The following is a 22,036-nucleotide window of genomic DNA, read 5'->3' as shown; positions in this document are numbered from 1 at the left end:
GGTTACCAGTTGAAATTCTGTCTGCTGGAAGTCTTTGAATTCATCGTCAAAGATCTGAATAAGGTTACGCTAGTATGAGGATCGTTCAAATATTACATAACCGTAATCCGAATTTAGCCACATAAAAGGACCGTAAGTAAAAAACTATTAAAGCCTTAGGAACAGAATTCTAATCACTTATTACTAGACAAATAAACATTGTTTTTGAAAATTTAGGATTTATCAAGTGTGTCATTTAAGGTTAAACATAGCTACTTTTCGAAAAATCGCAACGTTTGAAGGCCCACAACATAAAATCTGTACTAGCATACCATCGCATACCGTATCACTTCGCCACTGGGTTAGAAAGTTCAAAATTACTGCCAAAATAGAATATCCGATTAATTTTAGCATTACATTTTTGTTGTTGAAGTGCATATCCTATGGTGGGAAAAAGGATGCAAACATATTCCATAAATCTATTCTACCCGTGAGAAGAGCGGACATTTCAGCTAGTAAATAAATAAATAAAAATAAATAAAGGGTCATTCAACTCAAAACAATGAACATGGTGACATAGGGAAAATTAATAACTTCATTCTTAAATCTCCATTATTCTGATGGTAGCAATGCTCGTATATTACAGTGTTATTTGTTCAAAAAGCCATCCTCATCAAATTATATAAAAACTTCACGATGACTTAAAACAATTACAATTATGGCATATCAAAACGTACAGCCTAAAAGACAAATGTATATACAGCAGAACCTCTCTTGTCCGCCCTCGGTTGGTTCGCCACTTCCGTTGATCCGAGCCGAACTTGTCCCGATTCATCGGTGACTCACAAGGTCCATTGTCATTTACTGGCATCACGGACATTGTTGTTTACTTGCTGTTACCGCATATCTGCTTCAGTGCTCCGTCATCTCTTGTATCGTTTCTTTCGTTGTGCGTGTTTTCTGTACTGTATCGTGCAGTTTCTAGTGTTTACTGTTCGTTTATTTTACTGTAGAGAACAATACAGTCATTTTTAAGTTAAGAGATTGTTTATTTTACTATAAATCCATATTTTAATGTATTTTTTGATAATCCGATCTTTTTTGCGTTCCGACCAACCATACCCCGAATCTCAAAGATGACGGATTAGAGGGGTTCTACAGTACTTAAAAAATTAAATACGATGAGTACAAAATCATGTATGATTTTATTGATGTCTTGTACATTTCATTCTATTAACATATTATTAAGTTGTCTATATGTACAAGTTTAGATTTTTTTTTCATATGACCCATATCATGAATATATTCACTTAATATGTTGATCTTTTTAAACAAGTTTGTATAATTTTATTCGGTCCATTATTTTCAGCATGCAATGGTGTTAAGAAAAACCATAGGAAAGAAGCTCTGGAAAAGAAAAAGAAATACAATAAAATTAGAAATATACGTTTTGTTATGGAAGAAAAGTGTAACGCTAATTTGTAGTTAGTGATGAATAACATAAAATATCACATAAAACGTTTAGTATTAGCAGTTTTCTTAATTTTCATTGAGTAATAGAAACAGGTAACACGATTTATGGGCTCCACTCTTTCATATTTTACACGAAAAACTTTATAGGTTCGCATGATTAAAGTTTGACTTCCATCTTAAGGAAAGCATATAGATTTTATTTTCTGTGATACTTACGCGTTTGTAATGAACCTTGCACTTATTTTTAAATGTAGTGGTTTGACGCACACACACACACACGCGTACGATTTATTTATTTATTTTTTATTTCATTTTTTAATTTTTATTTTTTATTTTTATTTTTATTTTATTTTATTTTATTGGTCTCTAGAGTCTATATTTCACCCTCGGAGGTATAAGTACACTATGTCCATATTTGTCAAAATTTAGTTTGATATACACAACGTATCAATAAAAAATACAACAAATGCAAATCAACTGAACTCTGGTGCATAAAAAACGTAGTGGTAACGTTTTGTTACAGTAGTTTAACAAACAGTAGCAGCAAATACATAAAAGGAACAATCGGCACGACAAAATTGATCTCCTGTAAACTTACACTTGTTAGACAAATGTGACATAGTGTCCTCTGACGGGGAGATATGAATACGGTTATTATTTACAGTTCAAACAACATTTCAAATACAATATTTAACAAACACAAATATAATAAGTGACTTGGGACTTCACATGTTCAGACACCTATGCCCCCTCCAACCTACAATATGCCTCAGTACAAGCTGGACTCGTAGCTGCTCGAAGAGCGAAAGAAAAAAGGAATAAATATAGCAATCTACTCGATAACTATTGCTTTGTCGCAGTAGCAATTGAGTCTAGCGGTTCTTGGGAAGAAGGAGGCCTCTTTAAAAAAGAAATCGGCCACCGTCTATCGATTAAATCAGGAGATAATCGAGCAAAAAGTTTTCTGATTCAACGCATAAGCATAGCCATTCAACGTGGGAACGTGTCGTCTATAATGGGAACGTTACCCACTAGTAAAGAGCTAGAAGAAGTCTTTCTTCTGTAATTGCGAAGAAGGGAGGTTAGGAGTAAAAACAGACATCATTGGTGCATCAATTTACGTAGCAACCGAGCAAGGAGTATGGAGAGACAGCTCACAGTCCATAAGTTTATATGAAAAATTACGGCATGAATGCTGTACCGTACGTCAAGACAGTAGAAGATTTAGTACTACCTGCCGAACATTATGGGAACAAAGTACCGAAGAATAGATATTTACTGTTTCAAAAAAAAAAATCTTAACAGACATAATACATTGTTAATATTTAACAATAATAAAGAAAAGCAAGTTATTAACTCAATAATCGATAGCATTATCTATACAGGTTTCTTAAAAGCAGTAAAAATGGCAGTCGTTAAAATAGTGACTTAGTACTTCCGCCGTCACTTTTTTATTTAGTTGTAGACTTCTTTATTGTCTTAAGTCTGATTTTTCTATACAGAATTATACATAAATTAAAATGACGAAGTAACAACAATATCCGGTAGTATTTAATAGTGTTCTAAGGTATAAAATTAATGTATTTATTTCGTTTTTGCTTCATTTCTATATTTCTTCCCATATTTCTTACTTCTTAGATTTCTTACTATCTATCGTATTTAATTTGCTTGTGCTTCATTTCTAGGTTTCTTCGTAACGTTATTATTTCTTTCTTTTATGCTTCGTTTCTAGATTTCTTCCTATTTTTATTACTTATTTCTTGATTTGATTTCTTAGTTTCTTTCATATTTCTTTCTTCTCAACTCCAATTATCTCTTTATTGGTTCATTTCTTCACTAAAGTTCATTTACATTGAAACTTCCTAAATATCAGATTCTTGATACTGATTTTCAAATAGGAAAATGTAAGTGTTATATAATTCTACATACCTTTTCCTTTTCCAAGTATTTTCCCACACTATAGCAATAATACAATTTTCCACAATCGACATTTCAATCAATAGAATCAAAATGGCAGTACTCCTTACTGTCTAACTGTTTTTACACTAGTATCAAATATCTACGAAATGCTTCTGAAACAGCTCTGCATATCATTATACAAATAGTACTATGTACTGGGTTGTCTGTGTTACCATATGTATGTGTTGAAAACCTACAACACAGTTTTAAAGTACATATTGTGGTAGACACTTTCTCGACAAAAGTAGTTCATTTTTTATTAGTGAAATTTCAAATATAACACAACTCACCTTTAAACATTCCATCCTTTTCTTTCATAATCGTAACCCAGGATGAATTGTCAAATTTCGGTCTTGTACCACCAAAATCTTCTGGGAGGATCTCAGGAGGAACATGAGCATGGAGCGATGAGAAATTATGTCCATGGAAATGCACCTGATTCAACAAATGCATATTTTGTCATCAAATATTTATAACAAATGTCGCAATTGTATCAGTGAGTAAAAAAAAGGAAAACATTCCACAACATCTTAATTTTGGAAACTAAAAACAAAAACACTTGCCTAATATACTGTTTCTTATTTATATTGGATATTTGTAATGTATCTTAAGATATTTCATTTCCAAAATACCAAAACCATCATGAGATTGGGTATTTAGTTATCTACTGTTCTCCTTTATTTTTGGAGTATTTTCCTTTTCCCATTCACTCATTCAATTAAGGATTCCAATAACTTTATTATACAAATAATAGTCACAGACAAATGTGTTGTTTTTATATTATTGTTAGCTTATAATTAGTGTACCACGATGAACATGATCGACATTAAGATAGTCAACATTTAATTATTATTATTACACGTGCAAGATACACAAAATAATGGTTATGTGCTTTGATAAATGTTATCTGGTTTGTACGGACACTACATAGACCAGAAAATTTGCAACACAACACAGATTTCCTATAATTGCAGTTCCTCTGTACCGAGGCAGGAGTAGCGGCATTTCCTAGTTATGATTCACTCTGAATTTATTTTCTAAAAATAAGACGAAAATTAATAGTTCAATGTAACTGAGAATGACATAAGTAATAAATATATCAAGAAGAACAGTCACCTCCTTTCAGGCTTATAGTTAGAAACTTCATTTCAGGAAGGGAACAACTGATACCACTTTTAAAAATTAATGTAAAAATTGCTATTTAATCTTTTAAACGTAGTATTTTTCCCCTTAACTTTCGAGGGGGGACCTGGACTTTCCCCTTGGCTACGTGCCTGCTGTCTTTCTTAACGAAACTGTACGATTCCAAAATTAACATTTACTGTTTCAAATAACATGGCTGCTAAGTAAGAAGAACAGGCTGTTTCCGCCGTCCCAACGAATTGTCACGAGATCATGAACTGAATCTTGAAATTTTTATAACTATTCAAACGCTGAAAATAATAGTGTAAATCTGGATTCGAGTGAGAATAACAACATTCGTTCTGGCATCGTAAAATAAGTACTTTTAGAAGCAGTTATACTTATAATAATAAAAATATGGAAGCCAAAAGAGAAAGGGAAATTGAAGGGCACTTTTATTAACCAACAAAGCAAAAAAGTAGAAAAATTATCGCTATATAAAAGGCACCCTCACGAAGATGAACGAGAAAGTTAACAATCAGTGTCGGACTGGATAGGGTGGCGAGGCGGACATTTCCGCCTGCGCCCACCCTCTTATGGCGCCCTTTTGTCACACCCTTAGTTGTATCGAACTCAAGAAAATTTTAGTTAATATTTCCATCATTGTTCATATTATATCATTGAGTTATTGTAGGTTTTCGTACTTAAAGCCGCCGTGTTCCCTTCGTTGCGAGTGCCAGCACTGTCAGATATCCTAGGTGTTATGCTGCTACCCGGTCTGTTCTATTTTTATCAAACGTGGCCATGTGACTGTTGTATGGCTCATTCTCTCGTTGCGTTGTTTGACTGATAGTGGCATAGTGCTAGCGTCGAGATTCAACGTAAGTGGCACCTGTGTGTTCCGTAAGAAGGTGCCGTGTTCTTTCATAACGAGGATTCTATTTACATCAACAAGTACAGTTTAATAATGAGTGCTACAGGAAATAAGTACACCCAGTGACTTTGATGGAAATATTAAGGCATCAGTAAGTAGTTTACGAGACAATGATTGAAATTCGAAACTCTAATGGCAGCTGCTCTTTACCCAGAGCTATTATAGTATACAACACCTCCAAACATGAACTAGGTATAGTTAACGGCATGGGAAATGGTCCACACACTAGAAACAGATTTGATGTCACTCAGAGAGAAATTTTCTCAGCTGTATGCTGGAAACGTTAAAATGTTTTCGGAAAATCTGAACAGGGAATTCGACGAAAACGAACTTCATCTCAGGATGCTAATTTTGCAACGAAAAGGATTCGGTGTAAAAAGCGCTTGTTTGATGAAAACTCGGGATGGCCAGAACCGGTTCTTGGTGGAACCGGTTTTCGGATCTGAACGGATCCAGTTCTAGAAGATCCGGTTCCGGAACCGGTTTTTCGGATCCAGGTCTAGAACCGGTTCTTCGGATCCAGGTCTGAAACCGGTTCCGCTGACCGAAACTTTGTTACCATCCCTACCTAAACGCGAGCTGCTGGCAAGCTGTGAACAGTATGCTAGATGAAATGGTGGAAGCGACAAGCAGGCCCCCAGGCGGCTGCAGCTTGTCTCATTTGGCTAAATAAACTGGGTAACTGGCAAACTCATTGGCTAAACAGGTAAACTGGCCAACTCATTTGGCTAAACACCCACTGGTGGACCAAAAATTTTTTTCTGGGGGCACAAGCGGGTCTGGGCGGGGAAGGCACAAGCGCATGGTCCTCTTTGCATTATTTTTGAAGGTGAACTTTGTGCCTCCTTTACGGGTCTTTGGGGGCTTTCGGATCCAGGTCTGGAACCGGTCCCTAAGATCCGGTTCTGGAACCGGGTTTTCAGATCCAGATCTGGAACCGGTTCCTAAGATCCGGTTCTGGAACCGGGTATTCAGATCCAGATCTGGAACCGGTTCTGAAACCGGATTTTCGGATCCAGGTCTGGGACCGGTTCTTAAGACCCGGTTCTGGAACCGGGTTTTCGGATCCAGGTTCGGAACCGATTCCAGAACCGGTTCTGAAAACCGGATCTCCGAGAACCGGTTCCTCGCGGGACCGGTTCCGCCGGAACCGGAACTTTGTGGTCATCCCTAATGAAAACTACTCTGATGAAGGTTCTTTTTTGCAAGAAGAAGGCCACTGAAAGGAGTTCCAAGTGTAAACGTTTTACAGAATTTGTGACACTGCTTTTACAAGTGTTGAGAAGAGGTTTGCTCTAATTGAACATTTGATTGGATTGTGCCTTTTTGGATCCAAAGAGGTTTGAAAAAATAAAGACTAGTGGATTACCAGATGGACAGTGGCGGATCTAGAAGGTAAAAACTTGAGGGAGGCAGCCAGAATCCAGAACCCAGGTATATCATGAGTCGGCGGATATTATGCCTAGGTTGGGCGTGGACATTGTGGACCTCAAGTATTGTTTTTCACATTGCATAACAGAAAAACTGCAACTGAAACTATATATGTTTCAAAAAAATTCTAAAAAGAATAAAAGGCAACGCTTACTGTAAATTTTCAAATATATATAAGTAATAGTTTCAATTATTTTTGTCATTTAAAGGATTGTGGGCCTAGGCTCCAAGGACCTGGGCTAGATCCACAACTGCAGATGGAACAATGAAAACATTAGTAGAAAATAAAGGCGTAAAGAAAAGAAATCCTGTTACGCGAACCCAAACAAGTTGCGACCCACTACAAAGATTACTTCAAGATTCTGAAGGATGATTCTACTAATGATTTCGATGTGGTTCAGTGACCAGCTGATTGTGGAAACGAAGACGAAAGGGATGAAACTAGAACGGAAGATCTGGGTCAGCTGAATCTTCGTCGTTGTAAACAGGTTGCATACCCTGGTGCTTTTACATTTATGAGCTGAATTAATTAAGGCACTTATATCAATTTATATTGTTTGCACAGATATGTTATGAGTCTCTCAACTACCCAAGCAACGTGTAAACGCTTATTTTCTAAGTTGAAAATCATTAAATCAAAACTAAGGTCAGTTTTGGGACAAAGTCTACTGGAAAACTTACTACTCCTTAATGCTTAGTATGTTCAGAATTTTCCTATAGATTACGATGTTATTATAAGGGAAAAAGAAGAAAGTTCAAGAGATGTTAAACGATTACTCAGGCTGTAAAATTTAATATAGTCATATAATTGTATCTAATGGTATTTTTTCCTTCTGTTTGTGTTGGAATAGGTAGACTACTGCTAATTTATCTACCCTACATTCAAATTTTTGTTGGTTCAAATTATAATATTATTCCGTGCTACGCAACATTCTGTGCTATGCTGTGTGCGCTCCTACTGACTCATTCATCACATTAAGTTTATTTTCCTTCACTAAACTCTATCTAATTTCAGGTTGGTAACACTGTCATGACCCTACATTTCGTCCTGGTCGTTTTGTGTGTAACTGTGTATGATTAATACTGTGAATAAATTGAAAGGACATTTTACAAGCAAAAATATTTACATTAATTTGTCCATGAGGCGCCCCTGTAAGTTTCCATTTCCGCCTAGCTCTGACAACTCCAGTCCGATACTGTTAACAATGCAGCTATTAACGTTAACAGGCTAGTGGAGATCTATCTGTGAAGAGACTCTCCATAGATGAGGATATAAAGAGTTTACTGTCGGTTTTAGAAATGAGACTGTTAGCCATGTGCACCAAGGAAGTTTAAACGATCGTTCACACAAACGCCTTCAACATTAAACTTTCAAGTTTAAACGTGGTTCCAGGACTTTGTGAGAGATTAATGTGGAGTACTACGAGGTTCTAATGTAAGTGAGATCACTATTTTATTCTCTAAATTAAGGTACTACGCAACTTGCACAGATATCACTACGCAACTTACACAGATTAAGGTACAGATATCACTACGCAACATAGCATTTTGGTTCGTCTTCGTAAATTACCATTCACTTTAGACTCTAGTGCCTTGGTCTTATTCTTTAAATGGACACTTTCCGGTCTAATTCCAATTTAATTCACTTTACAGATTCAATAAATGTAGTTTCCAGCCCCTGATAGACTTGTTCACCCTTTCTTCTGCAATTGTAAGTAGTATTAGTATCAATTTAAATAGATGCACCGTATGGATAAGCATAGCCTCCTTGTAATATCATTACATTTACATATTATGGCTCTGCACATAATATTGACTATGCTGTAGAACGTGGAAGCATAGAATCTATCGTTCTTTAAAAAAGGTTTTCAATTTCTAGATGATTGTAGCCATTGAAATATGCCGAGTCTAGGTATGCACCATCAAGAGAAAATAATAGTCGTTCTTATATGAAACTGTCTTACAAATTTGGTTAATTTCGATGTAATCCTTTCATTTCTTCTTCGTTTTATAATTTTCACAAACAATAGCGTATACCTTCTTTTCGTAAAGAAAATCTCGTTTGGGTGAGTTTACGAATCGAGTCTCCTAATTACGAAAACATTTAAGATCATTTCAACCTCAATTACGAGGTGCATGTCAATAAAGCCGGTATTTTTTAAATAACAAGAAAATGATATGAGAATAAACTTATTGTGACTGACATACAAGCGCATACATTGACTATTTTTCGACGTAGTTACCATGAACCTCCAGACATTTCTGGTAGCATGGCACAAGCTTCCGGTTACTGTCTCTGTATAAATCTGCTACCCGAGTGTGTAGCTAGTCCTGAACTGATGTCTTGAGCACTTTATTGTCGTTAAAACACCTCGATACAAGCCACATTTTTAGATAAAAAAGTCACTGAGGCAAGGTCGGAGCTCTAAGGAAGATAATTGTTTACTTCCCATTGAAATTGTTGAATTATCTCAACAGTACGAGCAGATGTGTGAAGCAAGCGTTGCCATGGATCAAAAGAATTCCAGAATGTAGCGTTCCTCTCCGCCGATTTTGGATGGCACATTACAGATTATATAAGTACAATGTTTGGCAATACACGTTTGGTGTAACTATTCTTCCTGGTTGCAAGAAATCCACAAGAATTCCCTTTTTGTCCCAAAACACGTTTGCCATGATTTTGTAAACTGATGTTTGAATTTCTTTGCTTTAGGGAAACCAGAGTGCCACCATTGCATTTACTGCTGGTTCCACTCCTCAATGGTGTACGATATCCAGGTTTAACCTCCCGCCAACATGTGAGAGAAAAGTCATCTTATCCCTCCCCCAGCAGGCCAAAAAGTCACGCGCAGTTGTTATCCTTTGCTCTTTGTGAGCGTCTGCGACTTGATTGCATTCACTTCCCACACAGTTTGTAATAACCCAGCTTCTCAGCCACAATTCGATGTTCTGTTTTCTCTCAGACACTTCTGGAAACATTTTGGTAAGTTCTGTTATTGTGAGCCTGCGATTGGATCGCACTTTCTTCGGAACACACTCTACCCATGCGCGCCGACTAGATATTTAGTTTGGGCCCAGATTTGAACCCGTTTCTCTTGCGTTTAAGTCAGCTGTGTTACCGACTGAGCTAGGGCAGCCCCAACTTATCCATATAGTACCTGTATATTTTACTTTGTACAGTACAGCCCATTATGACAGTGTTCATAAAAGTTTTTAACTAAAAATAAATAAATCAAATACCGAGATTTCCCTGAAAACATATAGGCTAATACGTCCCACATAAATTGATATGCACCCACATAAATTTTGAAAAGTCGGCGCTGTTGGCTCTACCAGATCTTCAGTCTGAATATTAGGACTTCTACTACTCTGATTGTCATGAACATATGAACGCCCTTCCTGAAACTTTTTGCAGCATTGCCTGACCTTCCCTTTACTCATTACTGTCGGTTCATAAATATCACACAATTTCCGGTGGATGTTAATGCTGCATTCTGTTCTTTCGCGTTTAGAAATCACATGACAAATCTCATTTCACATTTGGCAGGATTTTGTATTACGGAATCCATTTTACCTTATTGCTGCCCGCACATACGCAACTCCGCTCGGACGAATCTACTCTGTTGTAAGCACAGAATATTAGTGCATTCCACTACGCATACTAAACTTCATAAACCCAGCTTTAAAATTGTCGTCCTCCCTTTTTTTCAACATGTACGTCGTGTTTGACGGATTCGACCGGTTTTATGTAAGTTATTATTATGTAGGATATAAAAAGCGTGACTTATGCACAAAATACGCATATGCGTTACAAGAACTGTAACCTTGAATTATTTGTGGCTAACTCAGTCCTATCTGAAGTTCTTTCACTCTAAGAACCCTGTCCGGTTGACACAAGGCTGCACACACTTTCATCAGTATAAAATCAACAGAAGCTAACAAGGGAACCTTCCGAAAATGATAGTTGCAGTGAAAGATGTGCCCTATTCTAATTGAAAGAGCTGTAACAGAGATGGTCATTCCCAAAAAATTAGCTGCCCATAGCAATAGGTTCAAGAAATATAAGGGGTGGAAGTTCGGGAAACAGCAAAGTTGGACAAAAGGGGGAAAGTGCAAATTCCGCAAAAAAGGGGGACACGGCAAAATACAATGCTGGCAAGTGATGTATAGAAAGAGACTTGCCACAATAGGGAACAAATGAAGGCCACCAGTGGGGTTAACAGTGTTGCCAGTTGCGATGAAAAGTACATGTTTTGCAAAGAGCACTATATGAAGTGAGTGCAATATTCAGTGTCAATCTGTCATGTAGAACATAAGATATGAGTGTATAATCAGTGGTACAATCTAACAAAAGAGAATAGAAAAAACAGAAGTATGAAAAATACGGGAAAGGCGGAGTTGGCCATAATGCGCCACATTTGATCACGAGCTGTGCATATTAGAATGAACAAAACAAGAAGCACCAACTATGCAGGAAACCGACGTCGAAAAAAGTCGAAAAAAAACGAGTTCCAAAGTTGGCAGCACTGGCCATGAAAATCCAGACAATTCTAATATAGTTAGGCCACTCGCTTCACACAAAGAAAATTTCGGCAACAGGCATTAGCCTCCGCATCATTTGTACATGCTCGTCCACATTGTACGTGCAATTGTTCGATGAGACAATGGTCCAAACCGAAGATACATTTGCAGTGAGCACAGCGGAATATTGCCAATCCGTCACACATGGTACAATGATCGCCTGTGAATGTCTCGAAACAGTACTCTAGAGGTGTCGGAACCTTCGGTCTTTCTATCACATATCCACACCTGTAGAAAGCAAACATAATCAAAGGCTTGATCTACTGTGTGTTGCTGTCTGCAGTACTATCACCGCCTATAAGATATATCCAGAGTGTCCCACCTAACTCTGCGACTGAAATACTTTTAAAGCGAAAAAAATGTGACACATCCAGTTGTGCAGGAATGTACCCATGTCAGCGGGCGACAAACTTCTTTGAGACGCAAGTGCCCCCAAGTCCCTATCATAGGGTCCCAGGGGCAAACTTCAAAATTTCAAATAGCACCATCGGTCGAGTTATATTTCTTTCGATAAATCTTGGAATATGCCACAACGCATATCAGAAATATTTACTATATGGGATTTCAAAATGACCGCCAAAAATATCTGCTCGGTGACAAGAACAACGCGCATTTTTGGCGGCCATTTTGAAACCCGTGCTTCATAAAACAAATGTTTCTTATAGGCGGTGTTGTATCTATCCAGAGAAATATCATCCGCCCCCTGTTCCCATTTGAAATGTTGCGGTTGACCCCTCGAGCCTTATAATGGGGGCCCTGGGGGACTTGCTTCTTACAAAGTTTTCTTGGCCCTCGACATGAGTACATTCCTGTGCAACTGGATTTGCAACATTTCTTTTCGCTTCCCAGCAATTTGAGATCACAATGTTCGATGTCATGTTAAGACACAACATATATTTGTATCGGCTATTTTGAAAAACATGTTTCATATAACAAATGTTTCCTATAGGTGTTGTTGCACATTCCATGATATATCAAGAGAGTTACCACTCGGTCCCTGTTGCCATTTGAAAGTTTGAAGTTGGCTCCTGGGGCCCTATTATGGGGATTCTGGGGGCACTTGCCTCTCACAGACTTTTATCACCCCCTGACATTGATACATTCCTGCACAACTGGATCCGTCACATTTTTGTTCGTTTCGCAAATCTTCCAGGTCACAAAGTTTGGTGGGACACCCTGTATATTCCCACATACGACCCAACCATGACATAATGCTCACTACTTCTATTATCGGTTTTTGGCTCAACCCAACCATTTCATGTTCCCCGACTTGACATTGCCTCAATCACTCTAGCATTGATGCATTCCGAGTGATGCCTGTTGCCGGAATTTTCTTTTTGTGAAGCGAGTGGCCTAACTATATTAGACTTGTCTGGATGTTCATGGCCAATGTTACCAACTTTGGAACTCGTTTTTCTTTTCGACTCTAGGGACGTCGGTTTCCTGCATAGTCGATGCTTCTTGTTTTGTTCATTCTAATATGCACAGCGCGGCCATATCTTATGTTCTACATGCCAGGTTGACACTGAATATTGCACTCACTTCATATAGTGTTCTTTGCAAAACATATACTTTTCATTGCAGTTGGCAACACGGTTAACCCCACTGGTGGCATTCATTTGTTCCCTATTGTGGCAAGTCTCTTTCTATACATCACTTGTCAGCATTGTATTTTGCCGTGCCCCCCTTTTTGGCGGTATTTGCACTTTTCTCCCTTGTCCAACTTTGCTGTTTCCCAAACTTCCACCCCTTATATTTCTTGAACCTATTGCTATGGGCAGCTAATTTTTTGGGAATGCTCATCTCTGTTACAGCTCTTTCAATTGGCATAGGCCACATCTTTCACTGCAACTATCATTTTCGGAAGGTTCCCTTGTAAGTCGTGTCGAATCAGATTGATGCTTGCCAAGTCGGACTAAATGTATTTGCCCATATATCTTTGTGTGCTTATCTCTTTATTGCCTTTGTGACGATTTAATTTATTGTACGGATAAAGCATATAGCTAAGTTATTTCTTTGCCAAATAATACCATTTCATGTCAGTGGTATGATAGTGAAGTGAAGCTTTATTAGGGAATTCACGAAAGAAAAGATTCAAGATCGAAACCAGAAAATATTTAGTGTTATTTCGGAGAGGTTGTGGACACAAAATATTCAAGACGCTATTGCAAAGGTGAGATACGTAAAATAAAGACGTTCATGCGTTAATGTAGAATAGTAATGGATTTCAATAGATAGCCCGTGGCTTGAAGTAAAGATGAATGATGACTCATCGGATCATATCACACGTTTTCAATCATCAGTGGTTCATATTGCATGTCCGTGGCAGCATTATATTGGTGTCGCGCTAAAGAATTTTGGTCCCTTATTAACGGTTTCGCACGTGCCACCCAATCACGTATGTCCATGATATGTAATCCGTGGTAGAGTGTGATTGTCAACACAGACTGTGGGAAGTATTACTTGAGTTCCTGTATCACATGCACAGCAGTTTCAACACGGATCTTTTGGACTTTTTCTTTCCTTCAAACTGACGCTTGGATTGCATAAATCAAAATTTTGGATATTTATTGTTGAATTTTTGTTCGCTTCTACAGCAGCCTTATGATGGGAAAACAGCAGATACAATTAATTTAATCAACTAAATTTTTGTTAGCAGCACTTGACTGTTACTAGGAATACACATATAATCTCATAAATCACAACCTTCTTACATATTACTGTGTCAAGATTTCAGAATTAATTATTTGATTTGTGTGTAATTTACTTTAAACTTTCAGATCCAGATGTTTGTTCACTCGTTGGATCTTGAAATCCAGGGTGTTAGGCATATTTTAACTAATTTTCGGCTTGATTGTAATGACTACAGATAAAAACTTTATTATATTCTGAAAATAGGTTTTTCAAAACTTTCCTAATATATATTCAAATTAGGGTGTACTCGGGAATGAGGCGCGCGGTTTTCACGTCGTCCGAATCTAGTTTGGGTTTGGGTTTCAGTGTGCTAAGTTTCCTGTTCACAATGTGTTTTAGAACTTACGAAATTTTGGTGGTGTAAACTAATGAGAGAGAGAGAAAAAAAACTAATATTCTTACCCTTTCTTTAAGCTTTTGTGGCAGTAATGGTCGTACTATTTTAAAAAAGGGATTTACAAAAGATGGCTCTCTAACTACATGAAGTCCCTTATAACGAAGTGGGAAACTATCCTGAAAATATAAAACAAAATAGAATAGTACATTATTTCAGACAATACATAATAATTATTTGACACATTCCAATACATAATTTTTGCGACACTTTTTTTCGTGAATTAGACAGTATTTTAAAGTTCTGCTTATGCAGGTAGGCCTATATATATATTAGGGCGGAGCGAAAAAATCAAATTTTCGAGTATCGAATTCTAATAGAGCTCAAAAGTTGCCTATTCGCACGCTAATCAATGAAAAATAATGGAAAGAATCACACTTTGTATCTTCAGTTCGCGTAAACGGCCTAAAGCTTGAAAAAATGACAAAAATCACCAAAATTTACCTTTATGCGAAAAAATAAGATTTTCGAGTATCGAGTTGTAATAGTGATCAAAAGTTGAGTGTTTTCGTTCTAATCAATTGAAAAATAACGAATATAATCACTCTTTGATTTGGATTAAAATTTGCGAAATATAGAATTTCTTTAGTAAAATCTTTCATAACAATAATTTTGGAATAAATGAAATTGCTTCGATTCTAATACCTATAGTCACTTAGAAGAGAATAAGATTTATATTGAGATACAGATCAAAAAAACTCGTTGACGAAAAACTTAAGAACAGTAATTTTCAATGACGTAAATTATTTTCGTATGAAAATATGTTTGACAGTTGTCTTGAAAAACAAGATCACCACAGAGTCATTGTAAGTAGCAATTACACAATATCGAATGTCGTTTTGTATCTGTAGAAGTAATTTACAAATTTTACGTAGTCACTTTTATAAAACTGCCCGTCACTGACAATGCATCAGTGATAACTTTTTTGGTAAATAAATACAATATACGTTATTCCTAGCTATGTAATAATAGATATTTTTGAAATAATTCAGTTTAACGTCCCACGATTATGCTTTTTGGGCTACGGGAGACGGACAATTAAGCCAAGTGAATGATAATGAAATAATTTGTGGAATGAGATTGTGGAAAGAAACGGGAGTACCCCGAGAAAACCCACGGGCACGATGTTGTTCACCACAAACTTACTTGGCGAGAGATCGATCCAGGGGCCCCACACACCAGAAGTAAGTGCTGCACCATTGAACCACCAAACCCCCTCCAAACAATAGATACTGTTTTATATAATGCTCGTAAAAGTGTCATTGAAGGCTTTTATAGCTATATTTACTTTTATGTGTATCCTCTCATCTCTTCTGTGAGTATTCCTCAGTGTTTCATTGTTTATTTTCTTGTTGTTTCCCATGCTGGAGGTTGAAAATGAACGATTATGCCGAGTTGGCCTAATCAAGAATAGAAAAACCTTGATATAATAGCACAAAGTGCTGTATTATCTGCAATGAATACTAAGAGGAAGTATTTACTCTAACCAGTGATACAGGATTAGAAGCTTTTAAAGAGTATACCACACAATGATCTGCTGTGGAAGCTAGAGAAATGAAGGTCAGTCCTAAATGTACAAATTTCATCATCAATCCAAATTAGGCATCTAACAATCCAATTGTCCGGTACCAGTCTTAGTGTTATCACTATATGGCAATTAAATTACACATAGAGGTACAAAGCTATCGGGGTTAGGTAAATAAGATACGGCATCCACAACGTTGTGGAAGTACCAAAACCTTGACATTCGTCACATGTTCACTAATTCAAACAAGATCATCATGCCCAACAATTGACAGGTCCAAGTGTAGAACTTATTAACAAGACAATAAAGAATCTAAAGAAAGGTGGAAGCTACAGACTCCAAGAGCAAGAGCATTGCAGCGAATGATTTCATCAGAGAAGTGTGAATCCAAAAACACAATAGAAAGATAATGCACATCAGGTCAATACTTGGCAATATTGGACTTAATTTATTTGCTGCAGAAGTTATATACCACGATGTTTACAAAATGTCACTCAAGCAAGTGAGTCAACAGCAGCAGACAGAAGACCAGAAAATATTAGATACCCAAGAAACACAGCATGCTTTCAAAACTATTAGAAGATAAAGTTATTCGAAACAATGAAATACTGAAATTTTCGGTAGTCATGGTGCATTTTATAATTTGTTGCAAAATGAAGGTGTTGAGTCCTTTGATGTTCACAGTACTCGTCTGAAGAACAATATCAAGGCATGAAATAGCTTTCTGAAAACCAACTTACAAATCTGTCTCCCACTGTGAATTATTGTTTGGTATTCATATTTCTACTAATGATCCCATTAAAGCAATTATAATGACTTCAATTACAAGTTTACTCAGAATTATTGTGGCCACCAGAAGCTATTGATATCTATGAAGACAATGTGTTGGTACCTCCGTCCTTACTTCGTCCGTATGTTTGCTTGGATTGTATCTGATAATTCTAGTGAAATGGTCGATTCCAAGACTAAGAGGGTAGCTTTTAAACACGTTATTCATCATTCAGTACTCGATGTCACTCAATATATTGCATTTACAGCATCATGTTGGAAGTAAAGTTAGTGCTTGCAAAAACACTACAATGCTAATGCTAAATGTTTGTGAAATGTTCCGCAATAAATTTGAAAAGTTTATCATATCAAATCAAAAATTTATTGAAAACTAAAGCTGAGGTTCGCTCTTGATCAAGTTCCTCTAATAAAACGAAAAGAATCTTAATTTTGTAAATGACAGCCGCCATATTTAAAGATAAGATTTATACTAACTGTGACACTGTTTAAGATTTATACTAACTCAATTGACTTTCAGCATTCATTATCTTTAACAACAGAATGGACTTTTTAACATCTTAATGAAAATGTTGTCACAAGCGATAGTCGTTCAAGCATAAGTGGGCATCATCGCGTAGCTGCCTTATTTGTGACATTTTCAGTACAAATGGAAATTTTTGCATGATGGTAGCATGCCGATTCAAAAGTGTCGTATTTTCCCCATAAGACTCATAAAACTTAATTGACAAATAATACCAAGGGAGACCTAGCCGCCGATCCATCTTATTTAATAAATAAATTTGTTCTTCATAATATATGAATCTGAATCTAATTAGCTTAGGACAGATGCCAATAGTAAGCTATTGTGAATACGGCATTGGACGTCCGGGCACTATAGGTTATAGAGTTAGTTGGTTAGTTAGTAAATATATAGAAAACATACCTTTAAAAGAGAGAGAATTGTTTGTATCACAGTGGGTGTAAAAAATTTAGTATGGTGCCAACCGATGTTTTCACAGTCGTTTATGAAAACAACACCAGTAATTTGCGATCTTTGATCTTGGACTAAATATTCCAAAACAGTGTATCCTGTTTGAATTAGGTCTTCGCAGCTTACTTTGCTGGGATCTAATATACCTACAACAAAAATATTTTTGTTAAGCGAGAAATCAATTTGTTATAATGAGCAGAAGCAGAGTATAATTATCCCGTGTCGTGTCACTGTCTGACTGTCACATATTCTTTCTAACAGAAGATTTGACATATATATATATATATATATATATATATATATATATATATATATATATATATATATATATATATATATAAGTACTTCAGCATCCTCCAGGGCCTAAAATTGAGTGGAGTACTCCACACTTTGTGGAACTGTAGGAAAGGAGTGTGGAACTATAATTCTTAAAGTGTGGAGTGGTATTAATGTGAATACCTTAGTTTTCTCGGATTATGCATTTAAGCGCGTTTAGTGTGTCAAACTAAGTCTTACTGAGCCAATACATTCATTATGCAATGGATTACTCAATTCCATATAACTGCCAGTATATGACATTAATCCAGAGTTAATACCTATAGGTGTCTCCTAGATGGCAGGGAATCCAGTGCCAATTTTGAGAAAATGAACTTTTGAACTATATTTCGTTGTCAAACGTCTTTGGTTACATTCATGTAGTATTAAAATATGCAACTAACTACACGTTTATCTGTTGTTTCAATAGGACATTGCACTTTACCGATATAACGAAATGTGTTATTTTGTAGATAAAAATTACACGATCCTTTGAATCCGTTATAGGAATATGTACTACCAGAGATAACATATACCAATAACCGCCAAAAATTTAGCCGAAGCAAGGTAGAGTCTTAACAACCAATCATAACCCAGAAAATATTATCCGTTTGTAAGTTTCATGGGGAAAAATTCTCGCTAGCCGGCCCGGGTTAATTCTTTCTTCTATAGATTAGTGTTCACTGTTTGATGACGATGTTGCATTGTTGTCTTTGGTAAAGAAATTTCTTACTTTAGAAATATTAACGAACATGGAACAGAGGAAGGAAATAAAGAAACAAAAGGTAAGCCAATGTTCCTTTAATCCGTCTTTGTGCCTGCAGACACGACACCTGAAACATGGTTCTCATCTAGTTGATTTACCGGTACTTTGTGCGTACAAGCAGCCTAGGGTATTCAATTTTCCATGTTGTTGGGCGTTGAACGTTAGTTCTATTTATTTTTATATGGAACATTGGAATTCAAAGCCTCAGTAAAATTATACAGGGATCTCTCCAGGAATTTCTTAGTTTCCCATTACCGACTAAATATTACCCGGTTTTAAGAAATCGCGCTCACAGTCAGCAGTATGAACAGGTACAGTAGGCAGTAGCCTATAACGCAGAAAATTTGTGCCAAGTTGGGCATGTTGGGTAAAAGAGTACATGGTTTTGTCAGTGGAGAAGTACTTCACCAACTCGGAGTATTTCTATTCATTTTACATATTAACGCAATTTGATGCGTATCCGCATCGCATCCGCAATTTGATGTGCTGCCCATTTCATTAATTTAGCATGGAAAGATGTCACCAAGAATGCCCAAGAAGTTTCATCTGTCATACAAGCAGCATCTGGACTGTGTGCTTTCTATCACTCTTCAGAGCAGCGAACAAAAAGTTTAACGGTGGTAGTTTCAGAAAATAACTTAGAAGTTTTGCACTACCCAGAATATTTTGACGTCAGGTGGACAGAATTTTCATTCAGTATGCTCACTGCTCTCCTAAAATATTGGTATCCAAGCTGCCTTTAATTGCAAACGGAAAGCCATGGATGTAATGAAGCCAATGGTAATCTGCGTAAATGGATAGAAGTAGATCGCCTTCATCTTCTGTGTCTTTTGACAGACGCTCTATATGTTTTCAAGAACTGCCAGCATAAGTTTGAAGGTGATGAAATGTTTCTTTTGGACATAATAACAAATAAATATAGAACTGTAGCACAATTGGAGAGTATGAAAGAGAAACCTCTGTTAGGCGAGTAGCAAGAAACGTTTTTAAACGAACGTATGCAAGAGAACGTCAACGGAGAAATACAGTACTCATTACATGGTATTCAACATCATCGTAACACACGTCGCAATAAATCCCATAACAAATATGTAAGGGAGAAAAGATATTTTACCGTAGTATGCTACAAAGTCCTGGATTCCATAATTAACTTTATTAGTCTACGTTTGATGTATGAAGACAGTATTCTTGCTTTGGAGCCTTTGCGTGTTTTGCAAGAGGATGTAACTGATGATGCCCTAAGAGAATGCCACAAAATTATTTGTCCTGATACAGATCTTTTGCAGTTCGCAATGCAATATAGAGAGGCATCATCGTGCAGTATGTTGAAAGGACTGGATGCTAAAAGCCTTCTCATGAAAATCTGGAAATCAGTCATTTCATGCTCTGTCAACAAGTCTAGCCTGAGTTGTTGCTTCGAAACCATCTTCTTCCGATGTTGAAAGACTTATAAGTGACTACGACATATTGAAAACAGATAACAGACTCTCTTTGGCTCCCACTACTGTGAAACATTACCTGCACGTTAATATAAATAAGGGTTCATTGGAAGATTTTAGCCCTACCCCTGCTGTTATGAAATGGCTGGCCAGAAAGGAAAGGCGTTTTGAAGTTGGTAGGAAGTCAAAGGAACAGCCCAGGTATAACGGTGTATTTGCCTCGGCAGAAAACAGACTGAGGCAGTGTGATGATCCCGGAAAAATGACGGTGAAATTCTTATGTAAGAAAAAGTTACTTTTTCCTTCCAGTGTGACTATTTTTCTTACCGGTTTGTTTCCTGTATTTTATTGTTTAATACAATACAATTAAATATGTATCCTAATGTGCCTTTTTTGTTTGCTCTAGATGCCAAAATTTTCCTACATAATAATAATAATAATAATAATAATAATAATAATAATAATAATAATAATAATAATAATAATAATAATAATAATAATAATAATAATATTTTTTGGTCGCAGGTAACATGATGTACTGGACAGAAAAATAAATACTGACTAAAATAGTTTTTCTATACTATATAAAATTTTTACCAGTGTGGAGCTGTGATTTCGTTGAATTTTAGGCCCTGGCATCCTCAAATAAAGCATTTTAATAATGTCTATAATCCAAACTCTTTCTAAATAAAATTAGACTTATTAATAATTCATAATGATGTTAAACACCGAGAAATATTTTTCTCTAATAAACTAAAATTAATATTTTAAAAAAATAACTAAATAACTAAAACGTTTTACACATATATCTTATTCGAGTCTCACTTACACATTTATTTTTGTTGCATACGAGTCGATATATCGTCAAATGGTATAATTTTGAACGGCAGTAAAATTTCTCTGTTTTCAAGTATCTTCTATCAACTTTACGATACTTACAACTGTGCTGATTAATGTTTAATAGGTACGTCAGTGGCAAGATTAACAATTCTGTGTATCCGCTGGTATCACTATAATACAGATCCGTCATCATCGACTGGGACCGTTTCTCCAAGTGCATAAAACAAGCGTTTTTGAATGTAATTTTGGCTATGGTATCTCATACACAATAATAAATTGATCGTAATAAATAGTTATATTTATTCTATACGATCTAGATTAGCAAAATAACAGTATTAACTTTTAGATTTGTATGAAAACTAATAAATAGTGCTGACAAACTCTTCCCATGTATCGAGAAAAACGTTAGTTAATTTCACTTATTCAATCTATTGTTATTGTTTCTTACTTGATTTTACTGTTTATCAATAAAAAGTTTCTCTTTCATTTGACTGTACATTCACTTACATAATCAACATAATAAGCAGCTGTTGTATAACATTTTTGGGGAGGGCGCCTCGCGTAATTCACGCATCTGAATTTTTAAACGAAACTGTGATAAAAATAAAATTTTAGCTAAATTTTGAAGTTCTCGAGAAAGAATTTTCAGTCCCGGTAAAATGTTAGTACAATTTTGTTTGAAAGATTCTTGGAATTCGTGAATATTAGGCCAAGAATGAGTTAACCTGGGAAGAATGAACTGTGATTAATACCATCTGGCCGTTACCCGCAACAGTCGCTCATCAGTGTTCAACCTGTGTAAAATAGTTTTCTCGCATAAATTAC

At 36.3% G+C, this 22,036-nt stretch overlaps 1 protein-coding gene across 1 annotated transcript in view; it reads right to left on the bottom strand.

Moving 5' to 3' along the window:
* Nucleotides 1-1,195: 1,195 nt before the first annotated feature.
* Nucleotides 1,196-22,036, bottom strand: part of LOC145693291 (alpha-tocopherol transfer protein-like) — a 63,960-nt gene continuing 43,119 nt past the window's right edge. The window contains exons 5-8 of the mRNA XM_081769143.1: nucleotides 17,804-17,997; nucleotides 14,576-14,686; nucleotides 3,702-3,846; nucleotides 1,196-1,386 (exon numbers count right to left, since the gene is read on the bottom strand). Coding sequence (XP_081625269.1) covers nucleotides 1,361-1,386; nucleotides 3,702-3,846; nucleotides 14,576-14,686; nucleotides 17,804-17,997 — 476 coding nt within the window. The 3' untranslated portion in view covers nucleotides 1,196-1,360. The remainder of the gene's footprint in view (nucleotides 1,387-3,701; nucleotides 3,847-14,575; nucleotides 14,687-17,803; nucleotides 17,998-22,036) is intronic.

The sequence above is a fragment of the Thermobia domestica genome, chromosome 8 (assembly GCF_964235325.1).
Source record: "Thermobia domestica chromosome 8, izTheDome1.hap1.1, whole genome shotgun sequence".
Lineage (NCBI taxonomy): Eukaryota > Metazoa > Arthropoda > Insecta > Zygentoma > Lepismatidae > Thermobia > Thermobia domestica.
The sequence above is the reverse complement of the archived record's forward strand: the minus strand, read 5'-3'. Positions and strand labels throughout refer to the sequence as shown.